Here is an 18,432-nt window from a genome sequence, read left to right on the forward strand (position 1 = left end):
CAACCTCATTAACAACATACCATTTCCAAGTTCATATTACGTTATATGAAAAAAATGTTGTTACATACAAGTGAAACTAAGTAATTTTTTCTGCATTTAGTCAACTTTTAAAAAATATAAACATAAGTATTTACCTAGAGGTGCACAATTGTCTAATTTGTATACATGTTATATCTAAAAACCGGTTCGGATGAAAGTCTGGTTTGGATGAAAGTTTGATCGGTTTCTAAGAATGTGGTTCGATTTGATCAAATCAATTATTTTTAGCCATTTCATGTGGATAACTGAAATATGATGTTTACAAACTAACCGATAAGAAAATAATCATGAGAATATATGTATAAAAAGTCATAACTATCGTTTTCTAAAAACTTTTATCAGTTAATGTAGACCACAACATCTCCATATTAAACTCCTAACCTAGGATCACACCACTAACAACTATAATACTAATGTTAGTCACACCCTAAACCAAAAACTAAAAATCCATAACACAACCCTTAAGGAAACTATTTTCCAAAATATCATACAATGTATATTCCTTTAATATGCCATGTTTCCGAAATGGAAATTAGTTGTAAAAAAGAAACTATTCACTAAAACAAAACTATTAACCGCCCCTCTATAGCCGCAAGAAAACTATTCACCAAAATGACCGCCAAAAAACTATTCGTCGCTGCCGCTTTGCGCGGCTACACGACTAGTGTGTGTGTGTGTGTGTGTGTATATATATATATATATATATATATATATATATATATATATATATATATATATATATATATATAGACACACACGCAAACACACAAAAGATGAAAAAAAATCATTTTGATTTTTTTTATGAAATAAGATGTAAACACTAAGCAAAATATTGCTATGTTGTTGCTCCCGATCCATTTAATAGGTAGAAGTGAAGGTGTTGAAACGTTGATCTAAAGATTGATAATGTTGTTTGAGGGTCTAGAACTTGGTTATATACATCTTGTTATAGGGTGGATATTAAGGGGCATGGCATGGGTTGACACTTACAGTTTGGGACTGATCCTGCCCTGACATATATTACTTATCTAACTCATAATCTGACGCAACAAGGGAGAATGTAACATCCCAAATATCAACCTAAATTTTTACTTTTAAAATAGAATATAATATAAAACTTCATTTTCAACACTAATATAAAACCCAATATTTCAACATTGTAAACATAATTTCCAAAAATAGAGATATAACATAGGATCATCAGAAGCCAAAAACATATATCATCAGTGATGCGCATGCAGTATGGTCAAGCTGGGCCCTTTCCATGATCAGTTAAGCTCCTTGAAAAACATTTAAACCATAAGTATAAGCATAGAGCTTAGCGAGTTCCTAAAAATACCACATACTGTAATTCACATAATCAATACATAAAAGGCTCTTGTCTGCAATGCCAATCCAACATACAAACCAAGGCTCTCGATTCTAGTGTCGATCCACCATACAAACAAAGGCTCTCAACTCTAGTGTCGATCCACATGGAAATTAATGGCTCCCTTTCCAGTCTAGTCATCAATAGTAAGTATTCTAGGCTCATATATGCGTTGATGTTCCACCATCAACCCTCAACATAATATGCTGAGATATCATACAATAAAAAATCAACATACAATAATTCCAAGGGCATATATCGGACAAGAACCATGCAATAAGGGCATATCAAAAGTTCTCCGGTTATCTGATTTAAATTGTGTATGAACCATACGACATTCACTCAACGATATACCAATATTAATAGTACCCCAAAAAAGCAATCAACATACAATAGATTATGTTAGCCTACTTGTATAATCAACATACTCTAGTATAACGACATTCTATCAGTAAAATGATATATATAATGTAACACATAGTATAGTGAGATAACTTACATTAGTCTAGCACTAGAACGCAACAATAACCTCTACAAATAAACCAGCTAACATAACCTACCTAAATAATAATCAAATTTCAAACGTCGGTCTATGGCTCAAATCCTCAAAGTTTGACCAAAAATCAAAATAGTCAACGATCAAAGTCAATGGGGGCGCGTCATGAGCCTACCAGGCGCTCCGCGCTCACGAAAGGACAAAATAGTTAAATTTCTTCATGACGTGTTGCACCAAGAAAAGGACGCACCGTGCTTTATAGGACAAAATTACTTATTCTATTAAGTGCTTAATCCATTAAGCTATATGCCCCGACCCTCAGATCTGAGTCATAAGAAAGGCTTAATGGATAAAGTTTCTAATGTTATCTCTTCACTTCTCTTAGAAAGCCACATCTCAAACCCTAATACTTAAGGAGTCCAAAATGCTACAAGAAACATGCATGGATCAAAATGCAAGATATTCATACATTCTTTTGACCACAGACTAATTTCGTTTTTCTTTTGATAATAATAACGATGATATTTTTGTTTACAAAATGCTATTGCCAATCACAATACCTCTACTAGAAAGCCAAGAGGTTAGTACGTTATTTCTTGTAGTTATATAAAGTACGCTTCTTTAACTAGTAAAACCTAGATCTAGGGTGCATGTACACTTAGGTAAATCTCTAGATTATTCTGCTACCTTCTTGATCTGCGTTGATGCTAATAAAACCCAAAAAAATAGTGAGACAATCCTACAATCCTTTAGATGATTGATAAATTCAAGACTCAAGTATTCTCCACCCCTATCAGATCAGAGCATCTTGATCATCTTTCCTAGTTGGTTTCCAACTTCCTTTTGGAATTCCTTGAACACTTCAACAATTTCTAACTTATGCTTCATTAAGTAGATATAACCATATCCACTAAAATCACAAATAAGAGTCACAAAGTAACATTCACCATGCCTTGTGGCATATCTGAATGGTCCATACATCGGTGTGATAAGGTCCAACATATCCTTGCCTCGTTCACAGTTTCTTATGAAAGGCGCTTTTTTCATCCTACCAAGAAACAAGACACACATACATCATTCGACTCTAAGTAAAATGATTCCAAGATCCCATCCTTTTGCAGCTTGGCAATGCATTTCTTGTTTATATGTATAAGACGACAATGCCACAAGCATGATGTATCCAATACATTATTGGAAGAACCAACATTTAACATTACATTATTAGAGTTGCCAACACAAAAAACACTTTCATACACACCATTACAAGGACTAGATTAGAAAATAAAAGAACCATTTTCATAAACCAAAATATCACAATTATTATTATCAAACGAAAAATGAAAACCATCCTTGTATAATGAAAAGAAATAATGTTTCAAGCCGTATTCGACGAGTACCAAAAATTAATAAACTAAATGAAACACCATTATTAAGAATGATCTTTTATTCACTAATACTTGTAACAAACGCACTTCATTTATTCATCATGATCAGGTTCAACTCCCCATGTTTCATTATTCTAATTTCCTTTAGTTCCCGCGAATCCGAGTAAATGTGAGTACCACATCCAATATCAAGAACCCAAGAATTAGAAGTTAACATACTATGGTGTTCAATCATAAAAATACCTGAAGTGACAAACCCTTTGGCTTGTTCTTATTCATATCTTGTAGGTACTTCGGCAACTACGTCTCTAGTGACCTTTTTCTTGGTAGTAAATGCCAATGGAATCTTTAGGGTCGTTGTTCGGAGATATCTTATAATACGATTTTCTTTTAAGCACATGATTAGAAGATCTAACCTTGGCCTTACCCTTAGGATGAGAAAATTTCTTCTTCTTGTTAACACCACCATGTGAAACAACACGACTCTCTTACTCTTTTCACTCAAACTCTCCCTCTCTCTATCTCACATATTCTTTCTTCCTTTCTCTTCTTCTGTACATAACGAATCTCTTACTCTTTTCACTCAAAATGTCCCTTTCTTTGTCCACTTCCTCCACTCTCGCTACTCTTTCTTTTCCCTAATTTCTACCTCTATCTCCACATATCTATCTCTATCTCTTTTTCTTAGAGAGACACGCCCTAACTATGGTCCACTTATTAGGAAAAATCATCTTTAATACAAATCTTTATCATGATAACCATGATATCATTTTATTTACATTCTTAGCGTCTCTTTACATAGAGATCCATCTGTTATGTCATCTCACAAAATGACCATTCATTATTTCTTCTTAACATTCCTGACCCAAATCCTCGTGGTTGGTCCATCTACTATCTTAAAATCTTTGGTACTATATCTTACACATAACTATAGCCGTGTACCTAAAATCTCATAACATGGTTTATCACAAAACCAATTCATACTCTATCTCTTAGTTGTATAAAACAACATAGACTATCAACATACATGACCTAAGTGCTCATCACTAATTGTGGTCCTAAACACTCCAGTTCTTTTCACCTCCTACATTTTAAGTCTAGGCGTGGACATACCAAATCTAATTCACTTAAACCATGGCTAAGATACCAATTATAATGGACCAAATTTTTTTTTCTCATCTAATTATCTAGGGATTATCAGAGTTTTCTAAACAAATGCAAAATTCTATAACTCAAAAACACTTTACATCCCAGGGTAATATCGGGTTTACAATAAAATCATAAACATAATTTAAAGCAACATCATATACTAGGAATAAGGCCTACTTCTAGTTAGTCCTTGTGCTCCTACCTCCTCTGATACAATGGCTACTACCTGCACCTGCAACACATGAAAGAATCTACCACATCAACCAAAAGGTCTGGTGAGTTATACTTTGATCTGTTTTCATGTATTCATACTCTACTACTCTGTTCTTTCATTCATTACAGTTACTCTATCTCAAATCTTGCATTCTTGTTTTGTATCATACTCTATCTTCATGTTTTCTCCTACTCATATCATGCTCTATTCATATTCTCTCGCAGTCTATTCCCATCTCATCTCATTCCTTCTTCTCACATAATCTCCCTCCTCTTGTTCTACTCTATCTACACCTCTTCTTATTCCCTTCTCTCTCACTTCATACTCTCTTCTCATTATGAGGCATACTTACTCCTATTTTCTCGTCTCATCTCATCTTCAATCCCATATTTTCTTGGATCCAGTCTCTCTATTCTTATTTAGACCAAACCGGTCTAATCATCTATGATAACTCCACCAATCATATGAAGGAAAACATAACTCTAACTTACCGGAGTACAAACTTCTGGACTAATTCCCTTCACTTTGATACCACACAGATCCTTTGACTACTTCTCTTTTCTTGAATACCTTGCAGATTACAATGATCCCTTACGGACCCTCTACACTTAATCCCTCATGGATTACATCAAGTTTTTCTAAAGAAACTTCTTATCGTTTTCCACTCATGGAACCTTATTCCTACAAGATATTATTCCCGAATCATCTATCAATATTCCTGAAGGAATCATTATCTCATTACTGAAGAAATTATCTATCTCTATTCCCGAAGGAATCACCTATCTCATTCCCGAAGGAATCATCTATAAAGGTTTGTATCGATCGGATACACTCAAGTATGAATAACAAAGAACAAACTAACAAAGCAAAGATTTAACAGAAAACAGAATAATATATATAATCATAAAGATAGTTTCACTAAGAAAGAGGGTTCTCACAATGAGAACGAGGTCACAAAGACGAAACCAAGGTTCTATTAGGGTTTCACCCTAATAGTACATTATATACGATTACAATAATGAAGATCCCACTATTTAGGGGATGTATACTAATCTATGTAAAGGTTTGATCCTAATCACTAAGACTACAGATCATTCGTCTATTTTATATATAGAACATATAACTGCCAAATATACATATGATCACCAAGATCATTAAGTTGACGCTGATGTTGATCATACTGAAGCTAGTGCTGGTGCTGGTGCTGGTGGTTAGCGTGTAGTTTTTGACTCATCAATTCATGAGGTGTGACCTTACAATCTCCCCATATCTGATGATGCCAAAACAAATCTTCAACAAGTTCTTAAGCGTTTTCTCCCCCTAAAAATGATAACTTATTTTCTTGTATCTGATGACAATGTCTATTCTTCACTTAGAGATATTTTCCTGGACACAAATGAAAATATCTCCCCCGTGAGCAAATCAAGGGTATCTCCCCTTGAGAATAAGAATATGAATATGTCGTGAAAGTATCTCTTCTCCGTTTTTACATCAGTTGCATTGTAGTACTGGCAGAAGCGATCAACGTATATAAGTTACTCTATCGATGAATTAAGGTTATAGTTGAAAATCAAGTGAGATTGTGATGTCTCCTGATAGCATGGGTTTGAACTATCACTCACTGACATAGTATTGTGAGGTCTCATCAACGTATGGTTTTATATGCAGAATCATCAACTTCTTTTATTATAAGAATAAAAGGCGAGAATGCAATGATGAGTGGAATACATTTCGGTACGAAATGTACCCATAGGCAAAGAGTGTCTAAGTTTTATTAGTGTATGGTCGATACAGTGAGTCATCAACTTCTATAATAGAAGATATGTCGGGATAGAATGGGTAGGTGCGTGTAATACGTCACAGGACGTGAGATGCCCATCGACATAGATTTTTTGAATTCTCATTAGCGTCTAGTTTCATACGCTGAATCATAGAATTCTAAAGAAAAGTGTATGGCAAGAATGGATTGGTGTGTGTGACAAGCTACGGTACATAGCCTAACCATCAGAATAGAATTTTCAAGCTCTCATCATCATATGGTATGTTACGTTGAATCATAAGGCTTTTAAGAAGAATTTAAGGGCAAGAAGGGATTGGTGCGTGTGATAGCCTACAACATATAAACTAGCCATTGACACATAGTTTCTAACTTTTATAAGTGTGTGGTATATCATAGTAAATTGTTAAGTTTTATCAAGAAGAAATTGAGGCGATAATGAAATGTTTCAATCACGCTGAGGTAGAATCAACGTGAATTATAAGCAGTGTAAACTTATCAACGAGAAGTGGTTTATCTTTTGTATCATGAAGTTAAGTTTCAGTCTAGAATTTAGAATTCACCATCAATTCATTTAATATGGTACAAGACAAAAATGGTAAGAAGATAATAGCTTAAGATATAGTCAAAAGATAAACAGTTAAAAAGAAATATACATATTTTTCAGAAGACCTGGAAGTATCCTATTTCAGGTTAATCATAAAACTGATGCTAGAAAATGTTTTTATTTAAAAACTCATGAATCAGTTTCCTTTCTTCGAGATATAGTCCCTCAACACTATCTATAAAATAATACACAAGCAAAATCAAATCCATCACCATAAAACATAATTCATAACAAACTAGGAGAGAGGATGCCTTTAATCGTTAAAGTTTTGCAAATAGATTATAAGCTTTATGCTCACCAAGAAGAAGAGAAGAACAAGAACCGGTCTTTGTAACCAACGAGTTAATGGGCTCTAATCTGTGTAACCATCGATTTAACAAGATCAACACGAGGGCACTCGAGGTTTTATCAGATTATGAGTCAGTAGATGAAAGTAAGACTTATTGTATTAATAGTGGATTTTTACATCCATAATTGTGAGTGGAGGAGAAAGACGGTACTGTTAACAAGAAGACATGATTCCAACATTATCATTAAAAATCAGAGAATTTAGAACATTATGCATGATCCCAAATCTTTTTAAATCCATAAAGAAGAGATGTGGATAAACTGTAGGAAAAATATTGACAGACCTGAAAGAGAATAGAGAGGAAAGAAAATACTTGTAAACACTTGATACCAAAAATAAGCAAACTATGTAAAATTCTTTGATGAAAGCAAGAAAAATAAAGTACTTGTTTTTGTGTTTAAGAAAGCAAATAAAAGCAAAGTTTTCAAAGCAAGATAAAAGAAAATTAAGTCATTGAAAGAATGCCATGATCATCAATCAATTTATTTAGGGTCGTTTCATCCAATGCCTTAGTGAAAATGTCAGCCAATTGATCAGTTGATGGAATGCATAATACTTCCACTTTGGCCTTTTGAAGTATGTCCCTAATGAAGTGATAAGGAATGTCGATGTGATTGGTCTTAGAATGCTGCACCAGATTTTGAATCATCTAGATGGCACTGGTGTTGTCACGGAAATGTGAGTCTTTGAGAAGTTGAAACCATAGTCTAAGAGTTGATTTTAAATCCAAAGAATTTGATCGCAGCATCTTCCAACGACTACATATTCAGCTTTAGTGGTAGAACAAGCTATTGATGTCTGCTTCTTGCTGGACCAACTCACCAGTCTATTCCCTAGAATTTGAGCCCATCCTACAATACTTTTTCGATCAATACCACATCCACCATGATCCGAGTCAGTGTATCTCACCAACTTGAACTCATAATCGCGAGTATACCATAACCCAAGGTTAGGTGTATGTTTCAAGTAACGAAAGGTCCTTTTATAGCGAGAGGACGAGATTCCTTGGGATAGGCTTGATATTAAGCACACAATAAGATAGAGCAGTGATGCCACCATTCCTCGATACATAGTTGCATTCATATTAACGCCAGTTGGATCAACGGATATAGACATTGATGAAGACATTGGAGTCTTTGTTGGTTTGCTATCAGAAAAACCAAATTCTTTAGTATGTCTATAATGTATTTTGCTTGACAGAAGAAGATTCCATCGGTGAGATGTTTAAAATACAAACCTAAAAAGAAAGTTAGTTCAACCATCCTGCTCATTTCAGCTTTCTTGGCCATCACCTCTGCGAACTCAGAACTCAACTTCTCATCAGTGGATCCAAAGATGACGCCATCAATATACACTTTAGCAAGGATGATGTGAGATCCAGATTTCTTGATGAACAAAGTGTTGTCATATTTTCCTCGTTTGTATCCACTCTACAGAAGATAACTAGCCAATGTGTCATACCATGCCTGGGTGCCTGCTTCATACCATAGACAGCTTCATCAAGACGATATACATGATTAGGAAAATTCTTCACATTCAAACCCAGTAGGATGCTTTAGAAAAACTTCTTCTTGAAGATCCCCATGTAAGAAGACAATCCTTATGTCCATTTGATAGACTTTGAAGTTCTTAAATGAATCAAAAGCAAAGAACAAATGTGTTGCTTCAAGTCTAGCATCATGAGTGAAGGTTTCGTCATAGTCCAAACCTTCTAGCTGATAAAATCCTCGAGCCACAAGTCTTTCCTTGTTTCTAATAACAATTCCATCTTTATTCATCTTGTTCTTGAACACCCAACGAGTACCAATAATGGTTTTTCCTTGAGGCCTAGGATCTAGATTCAAAAGTGATGATATTCAAAATAATTCAAATCATCATGCATATCTTTGATCCAGTCAACTTCCTTGAGGGCATTAACTTATGATCTTATGTTTGATAATTATAACTTTTGATCTTATATTTGATAATTATAACTTTTGATCATATTTGATAATTATATTTGATAATTATAACTTTTGATATCATAAGTATTTGGCCGCGTTGCCAAATTTTGACTTTCGTTTTTAACCCGCATTTTATATTTTCTATAAATCATATCTCCTTCATACGAACTCCATTTTTGACATTTTCCCTTTCAAAGTCATTATCTCACGGGTTACTATAATTTTCCTTTTAGGTACTTTAGCCAAAAATCAGCCGATTTCTTTATTCTATTTTGACGCTAATAGCGTTATTAATACGATTGGTTTTTATCTTCATAAAATCATAATTCCTCCAATTGGAATCAGATTTTTGCAACGCTTGTATCATTTGGATCACTTTGTTATGTACTTTCCAAATACACCACCCATCATAAAATTGATATAACTTTTTGGTCACTCATTTTTACCCTATTATTATTATTTAACTGGTCATATTTTCCTTCAATATGAAAAGTTCTATCGTTATCGTCGGTTGATGCTAATCTTTAATGACAAATGGTAACGGTAAATTCCCAATTGTTACATCCGGTTTCAATCCGGTGGATCTGATCCAATCCAATCCAGTTTAGTCAAATCCGATTTTGAGCAAAACTGGTTTTTAGATCAAATCAATTTTAAATCGAGGATCTGATTTTGGTGTGTATCTTTATAGGGGAAGGAAATGGTAGTATATCAAGGGATCTATGTAATATATTGCTCCGGACTACACATGCTTTGGTGTAGATATAAGCAATGATATCAACTTCGTTGGGTTAATTATGTTGGTTGCTTCCGAGTCTAGGTTGCACACTAATCAAATATGTTTATCTTTTCAATGTCTTGGATCAAGTATAGTTATGTAAATTCTTGACGATAGTGATGTCTGATATTTTCTTAGTTTTGTTAGTAGTATGCCTCCTAACACAATACAATTGCTTTTTGTTTATAATGTTATGGAATGTGATATTCATCGATTTATTCGGGAAATTGTTCTGGTGGAAATGGGTCTTCAAATGCTGGAAGTAACCAAATATGTAATTTATTACCTATGACAACGAACCATGTTCCTTATTAAAATGGCCCTATAGTTGGGGTTGGTTTTAGGTATAAAGGTAAGGTTGTTGTTGATGCTTCTCCTATAGTTCACGGTAATATAATTCCACATAGAGTTACACTGAATTTGTTTTTCCGATTCTGAAGAAACACAAACCACCCATTGGGATATGCCTGAACCTTTACCATTGCTCGGGTTAGCTTAACAAAAATGTAAAGGTGCCACAACCTACAACTATACTTCATATGTGAAGTTATTACAACTCTTCAAAAGAAAAGAAGAACTTAGGCTTAATTTAGGATTCAAAAGCGTTACCCAAGGCTTCTAATATAAAGTGTCAAAATCTACAAAAGACAAGTTTAAAGTTGTTTGCTTTGTGGAAAATTGTGACTGGCGGATACAAGAAACAAAACAAAATACTATTGATACATTTCAAGTGGTTAAACTATCAGAGAGAAACACTTGCTTAAACACATAGCTACGTCCCCATCATCGACAAGCCAACAAAAAAGTATTAAGTCATTTGTTGAAGGACATATTAGCTGATAGTACAGATAATATGTTGCGAGGGAAACAAATACAATGAACTTTAAATGACCGTCTTTGTGCACATATTTCATACTAGCAAGCATGGAGTGCTAAAATGTATGCTCTAAATCTATTGAGAGGGGCCCCTAAAGAAAGCTTTCAAATACTACCTTTTTATTGTTACAACTTGGAGAAGAAGAATCCAAGGACGGTTACACATATACAAACAAGTTGTGAAAAAAACTGAATACTTTTTCATGGTTATCGGTTGTGCGATAATATTTCTTATATAATGAGTTCTTTGAATTTATTGTTGTTACACGTGTGATCAATTTAATGAGTAATATATTAATATTAATTACTTTTTAGGTTTGAGAATTTCAAACATGTTTGTGTCCAATTATTATTATTGACGGAGCACACCTTAAAAGGGAATGATGTTCCTAGAAGTAGGCATGGACGGTAATAACCAAATCCTCCCTATTGCATTTGGTGTTGGGAAAATTAAAAGTGGGGAGTCATGGATATGGTTTTTATCAAGACTTAAAGAATGTAATGGGGACATGCCCTCTTTGGCTATCATATCAGATAGAGCCAATTCAATTGAAATAACCATTCAAGTTGTGTTCCCGAATGCATATCAAAAACTCTATTGTCGTTATTTGTTAATGAATATGAGAACAAAGATCGACAAACAAGAGAGAAAAAGATTTTGTTTTGGAAAGCTGCAAAAGCTTACCGACAGTTTGATTTCAAAGAAAGCTTGGGTAGGCTATGTCGTGCACCAAATGAAGATTGTCGTGTATGACTAGACAAAATCAATTACGAGAAATGGGCAAGGTCGTGTTTTCCTATGGTTTGATATAATATTATGACACCAAACAACGTTGAGTCCATCAATAGCTTATCAAGAGACGCACCGAAACTACTACTAAAACTGTTGATTGATTTCTTTTGAGAAACTATACAACAATGGTGGTGTCAGCGACATAATGTTGGAGGTAACTATTTATATTATAATATTTCCATGATAATTGTAGTATAACTTATTATGCATGACATGATATATGTAAATGATTTTTATAGCTGAAAGTAAAAAAGATATTACTGAGTATGCTAAGAAGGTTATCGATAGGAGAATCAATAAATCCTTCTATTTTTAGGTATACCAGATTGATCAAAGCAGATATGAGGTGACTGACCAAATGAAAAATGGTAAAGAAAAAAAATGGAATTTAGTTGTTGCACGTGGGCAATTTTCAGGTACACCTTATTCTCATGCTATGACGGTTTTCAACGAACTGAGATATCACCACTACAGTACATGGATGCCATCGTACTTCACAATGAAAACATATCGATCAACATATATAGAGGTTGTGTTTCATGTGCCAGTTTCAGCTGAATACGAACAACCATATGAAGTCATGGTTGTATTACCACCATTAATGGACAAACGACAAGCCGAATGACCACAAAACCATAACCATATCCCATCCCAAGGTGAAGGTTCGATTTAGAAAAAATTCAGTTGTTGCCAAAGGATCAGTCACAGTCAGTCCACCACAAAGCATCACGCTCCTACTGAGTAGATTGCAATAATTCGTTGGAGGGACATTACATAAAACGACATATAAAGGTTAATGTTATGTTATTTTCTCATAACAACTTATAGATTATAAGGTGAACTAAGCTACATACATTTCTAACATCAAAAATACGTTCACAATCAGCAGCATATAAATGCCTCATCGCAGTGTATACACGCGAGGGATAACAGTCGATATATGGGAACCATCTATACTACTGTTGGGACATGTCACCATGATTCGAATCTACAAAATTAAGATGTCAACCAAGTTAACAACATTTTACAATACTTGTTTTTTTTTAAAAACTATTATGAAACATAGTCGAAATACCTTAAATACATAGACAAATCCTTGCACAGTATATGTATGTCTATTGTCGACTCTTGCCTCCGTGGGGTTTAAATGCTCCTCAATCTTATCAAAGACAGTACACAGTTGTGTGTAAGTGAAATCCCATATCACTCTGCCCCATGGGTACATGTGTCAACAATTGCACTTAATAAGTATGTGTATCATTTGATCTAATGTAAGTAAATAACTGTATACTTGTTACACTCGTCTAAATTAGACACGATTGCTAGACGGTTATTAGTAACCAACTGTCGAAGGCATTTCCCTAAAAATCGTTGCTTTAGCATATACAACAGGGAGACTCTCGCTGCGTCTGCATTACCAAATTCATGAAGTAAGTCATTGAATACGTGCATAAGGTTAGCCATTCTTACAAAACGTGAAGGCAACATAAATGGAAATACATGTTATTTGAGTTGTGCAAAATCAAAACTGGGGGGAAATAGTCCTCGAACCGCAAGTAGGTAATCAGGCAGAAAGCTTTCATGTTGACGCAAACTCGATACTCGTGTACCAAAAATAAAAGCTCCTGTATGTCAATTAGAGGTAAAGTAGTGTATTCATTGCACATAAGATCGTGACATAGTAAAGGGTGGCATTCTACACCCATCGACATGTGAGCATATCACCAAAACATGATTGCCTAAACATGGTCGCACAAAGTTGTAAGTGTTGTAACTGGGCATGTAAGTGTTGTAACTTGGCATGATTAATTAGGCAATTTAGTATGTATGTTCCAAAGGATAATTCCGGAATACACAATTCTGGAGCACATATCCGGATCAAAATTTTGGAACCCATTTCTGGATACGGACTTTGGATAATAATATTTCAGATCCATATTCCAAAACTATACCTCAGATTCCGGACTAGTTCTTAATATTCCGAAGGTGTTATATAGATTCTGGATTCGTTCCGGACGAGTCAAAACGAGGATATTTTAAGATTTTTCGATATAGCATACATATAACTAAATGCAATCCTATAATTCCCTTTAAACCACTAAAAATCATATAAAAACAAATAAAACCTATATAATTATATAAATTATATAGGTGTCAACATACAATCTGTAATAAAGACATATAATTATAAATTTAATATAAAAGTTATACTCTTCACCTCTAGAAAAAGACATTTGAGAATTATTGAGTTCGAAACAGTCTCCCAGAATGTAGTTTATAGCAGTTTGAAACGGTCTCAAAAATATAGGTTCGAGAGGTGACGTCCAAATGAACTTCGAAACAATATTTATATGAAGGCCACAAAACCGAATCGAATCCTATAACCGTAACTTTTTTCTCGAAATGGGTCTAAAATAACCCATTCCCGACCATATAGTAATTTTTCCAAAAAAAAAAAAGCTTATAATTATATTTTTAAAATAACATTTAAAAATGATTACTAAAATAAAATTCCTAGAAAAGGACAGTAAACTTTATTTTGGCACGGAAGCTATTGTATTCAAACCTTAGCCAAACGTGTTTTGGCACGGTTTTCTACCTAACCAATATATACACACCCTTCTACCTACTCCATCTAATTGAACACGCACGCCCCTCTCTTCTTCCATATTTAACCTATAAAATCAAACTTTTCACCTTCACACTTCAGAAATACACACAGCACGCAGATGAACATAATGGGGTTACTATTCATCCTCTTCCTCTTAGCTTCCTCCACCAACTTCATCGCCTACTCTCATACCATCGTCGAAACCCTACCTGGATTCCCTGGTCCTCTTCCATTCAAACTCGAAACTGGGTATCTCTCTCTCTCTCTCTCTCTCTCTCTCTCTCTCTCTCTCTTCATATAAAAACACAGAGAATTATATAAGATACATATGTATACACAGTCTCCGGGAAGCTTTCCGTTCATGGTTATGTATGTTTCCATTGATTCAGGTACATTGGAGTCGGAGAAGATGAAGCTGTGCAGCTGTTCTACTACTTTGTGGAGTCGGAAGGGAACCCTGAGGAGGATCCACTCATTATCTGGCTTGCCGGTGGACCTGGCTGTGGCACCCTCCGAGCTTTCTTTTTTGAAATCGGTAACTACCACGACCCCTTTCACGGTTTTACCCCACATCCCCTTTTTTATATAAATATAAATATTATTGTTAACTTTTTTCTTGGTAAATGTAAAAGCATTCTCGAGGTAATGAGTAATATAATTGATAAAATGTCATAAAAATATATATATAAATATAGTGGTGACAATTTACGTACTTTGACATTAAAGTCTTGTAAAAATAGTTGGATCATGTGTATTGCATGATACTTTTATTGACAAAAAATTTGAAAAAGAGCATGTTTGTAAAAACCCAACTTAAACTTATGTTTGTAGGTCCATAAGGAAAACAGTTGCGTATATTTCTAAAACATATCCTTTAAACTCATGCTTCTAAATCTTACAATCATGGTACGTTGACCAAACGATTCATTAATATAAAACAATAATTCAAACTGATTTAATGGTTGTTATCTACCATGTAATGTCTAAAATTATGTGAATAGGTTGATGTGACGTTGGCACTTTATATATATAGAGAGGGTTAGTTTATTTTGTTTTCATTATCTATTGTATATGATTAATTTTGGACTAATCATTTTAATTATTTTAAAAAAATAATGGATATTGATATTTTAAAAAAGTAATGCATATTATATGTTAAAGATATAATGGATATTAATTACATCTTCAGTATTTAATATACGTTAATTATTTTCTTAAAATAACTAAAATTATTGGTCCGGAATTAATCATACATACACACAATAGATAGTGAAAACATATATATATATATATATATATATATATATATATATATATATATATATATATAAAAGTGATTTATAACTGTTATATATCTAAGCTTAAGTAGTAAACGACTAGTTTTAAACAAAATATATTTATATATTTTAAGTAATACAAAAGTTATTTTATGTACTTTTTGCATCCTAGTATCTAGTATTTCAAGCATACATTGATTTTCGCTTTCACGTTTCAACTTGCACCCACCATTGGTTTTGGACTTTAGGTCCATCATATTATTTTTCTTTTTTTTTAGGATAATATGCATTTGATAACTTGGGTCCCACCATTACAAAATGAATATAATTCCTCTATTCATTTATTAAAAATATATTTTTAATAGATAACATTACTAAAAAATATATAACGGCAACCAAGTTTCTTTTTTCTTTTTCTTTTAAATAATTTTTAGTAGCAAAATATTGACCACTTATAACCAATTATTTGTTTTGGAAACAACCATTTAATATATATCGTATATCCAATTGTCCATATAATTATATGTTTTTGTACATTTAACTTATTTTTAAATAATTTATCATACTTAAATTCACTTATTTAATTATACTGAATTTTTTATTTTTTTATATTTTATTAATTAATTATTTCTATTAATTGTTTTATAACATTTAATGTATGAATTATAAGTTTATACTCGTTATATAATATTTTCAATATATATATATATATATATATATATATATATATATATATATATATATATATATATATATATATATATATATATAACGTAATAAATTTTCGTATTTAATATATATAAATAAAGATTCCACATAGTTGTATTTATAATTTTCCTATGTACATAAACTTTGTAATTTATATATATGAAGCGTGACATATTCCTTTCTGAATGATGCAATGTAAGATATTTTTTTTCTGAATGCTGAATTGTAATATATATTCTTTTTGAACAATATATTGTACTATAATTAATTAATTAAAAAATAATGTTTAATGATAATATTTATTATAATATTTCGTATTAAAATATAACGTGCTTAAAAATTAATTAAACGAGTGGTTTTATAGAAAATTTTAGATAGATAATTATAACTTCGTTAAAATTATAAAAAAAAACCCTATAAGATACATTAACAATTAGAGATGTTATTTAATTAGATGTTAACATTAATGTCATTTGTATTATGGTAGTAGTTTCGAGTTATGGCATATATTTACCATTTACTATTGGAGATTCTCTAATAATATATACATTTAAAATGGAATCAAGAGTAATTTTAGTTAAGTATTTTTGTTAAGAATTTTATTTGGTCTTAGGAAAATAAGACCAATATGAATCATAGAATTTTAGTTTTATAAAAATATTTTATTTTATTTTATAATGAATATAAAATATATAGATTAATATCATAAATAAAACAGTGGCAACCAGTTAGAAAAATAAGAACGTTGCTGAATATAATTTTAGTTTTATAAAAATGTTATGTTTTATTTTATGATTAATATAAAATGTATAGATTAACATCTTAAGTAAATTGGTGTCAACTACCTATAAATTAAAAGCTTTATATAATAATTGAGATACGTTTATAAAATAAAAGTTTTATATTTTGTTAATATGGTATAACATGATACCCTTATAATCTATAAAATCTATAGCATTGAAGATGTTCCTAGCTATCACTATTTATGATACCCTTATAATCTATAAAATCTATAGCATTGAAGAGGTTCCTAGCTATCACAATTTACTATTATATTTTCATTTTTAATTTTTCCATCAGATTTTAGTATTATATTTTCATTTTTATTTGGTCTATCAAAGTGAAATTCATCTTGTAAACATATTTGTTTGTTATATCTTAATGTATATTTCAAATTAATTTTATTCGTTCCAAATAAGCAACGTATGCTTATCAATCCACTAGATCTTTAAGCCGAGGCAAGAGAGATAAACATACATCAACCGCTCAACAAGAGTACCAAACATCACTCCATAAAGTCGATAAAGCTCTGTTAATTAATCAATCCTTTTTTTGCAGCAAGAAAAAAGATTCACACCTTTATCACTTAAACAATTAGAAGCTTTATGGATATTTAACTATGCGATGTTTAAGCTTTAAACAAAGACATAAAGTAAGTTGACAGAGAGACAAGAACCAGTTTAATGAGTGTGAGGAGACCACCCACAGAAATGGTCTTAGCCTTCCACTTTCCTAGTTAAATACAAATATATTATTAACATTTAAAAAACCCTCGACTCTTAATTAGTAGAACATACAAACACAATTTTGTTTCAAAATTATGTTGAGAATGAACAAAACTAAAGAAAAATTATGCATTGCATTTTAGAATGTATCCAAACATAGTATTTTCTTGAGTCTCATTTGACGTATACTTTACTGAATTAATATGTTTTTTTTAGGTCCCATGCAAATTCAGTACGGAAATTATATGGATAATGTCCCAGCACTACAATTAGACCCGAATTCATGGACAAAGGTACGTAACACCTCTCATGTGACTAATTATATATAGTAATATCCTTCCATATAAGAACTCTTATTAATTAAGTTGACAAATAATCTAATCTTCTTACAATAAAATCTCTTATCTTTTCAAAGGTGGCGAACGTGATATATTTGGATGCACCAACATTAACAGGATATTCATATACTAAAACTCCAGAAGCCGTTCGTTCTAGTGATACAGCATCAGCGTCACAAACCGCTGAATTTATAAGAAAGGTTCATTAAAAGTTAAAA

At 32.4% G+C, this 18,432-nt stretch overlaps 1 protein-coding gene across 1 annotated transcript in view; it reads left to right on the forward strand.

Moving 5' to 3' along the window:
• The first annotated feature begins 14,416 nt into the window (after positions 1–14,416).
• LOC145062592 (serine carboxypeptidase-like 13) overlaps positions 14,417–18,432 on the forward strand; it is a 6,238-nt gene continuing 2,222 nt past the window's right edge. Inside the window, exons 1-4 of the mRNA XM_079010173.1 lie at positions 14,417–14,635; positions 14,776–14,921; positions 18,093–18,169; positions 18,292–18,414. Of these exons, the coding sequence (XP_078866299.1) occupies positions 14,505–14,635; positions 14,776–14,921; positions 18,093–18,169; positions 18,292–18,414 (477 nt within the window). The 5' untranslated portion in view covers positions 14,417–14,504. The remainder of the gene's footprint in view (positions 14,636–14,775; positions 14,922–18,092; positions 18,170–18,291; positions 18,415–18,432) is intronic.

The sequence above is a fragment of the Lactuca serriola genome, chromosome 7 (genome assembly GCF_051521515.1).
Source record: "Lactuca serriola cultivar US96UC23 chromosome 7, Lser_US96UC23_V15, whole genome shotgun sequence".
NCBI lineage: Eukaryota > Viridiplantae > Streptophyta > Magnoliopsida > Asterales > Asteraceae > Lactuca > Lactuca serriola.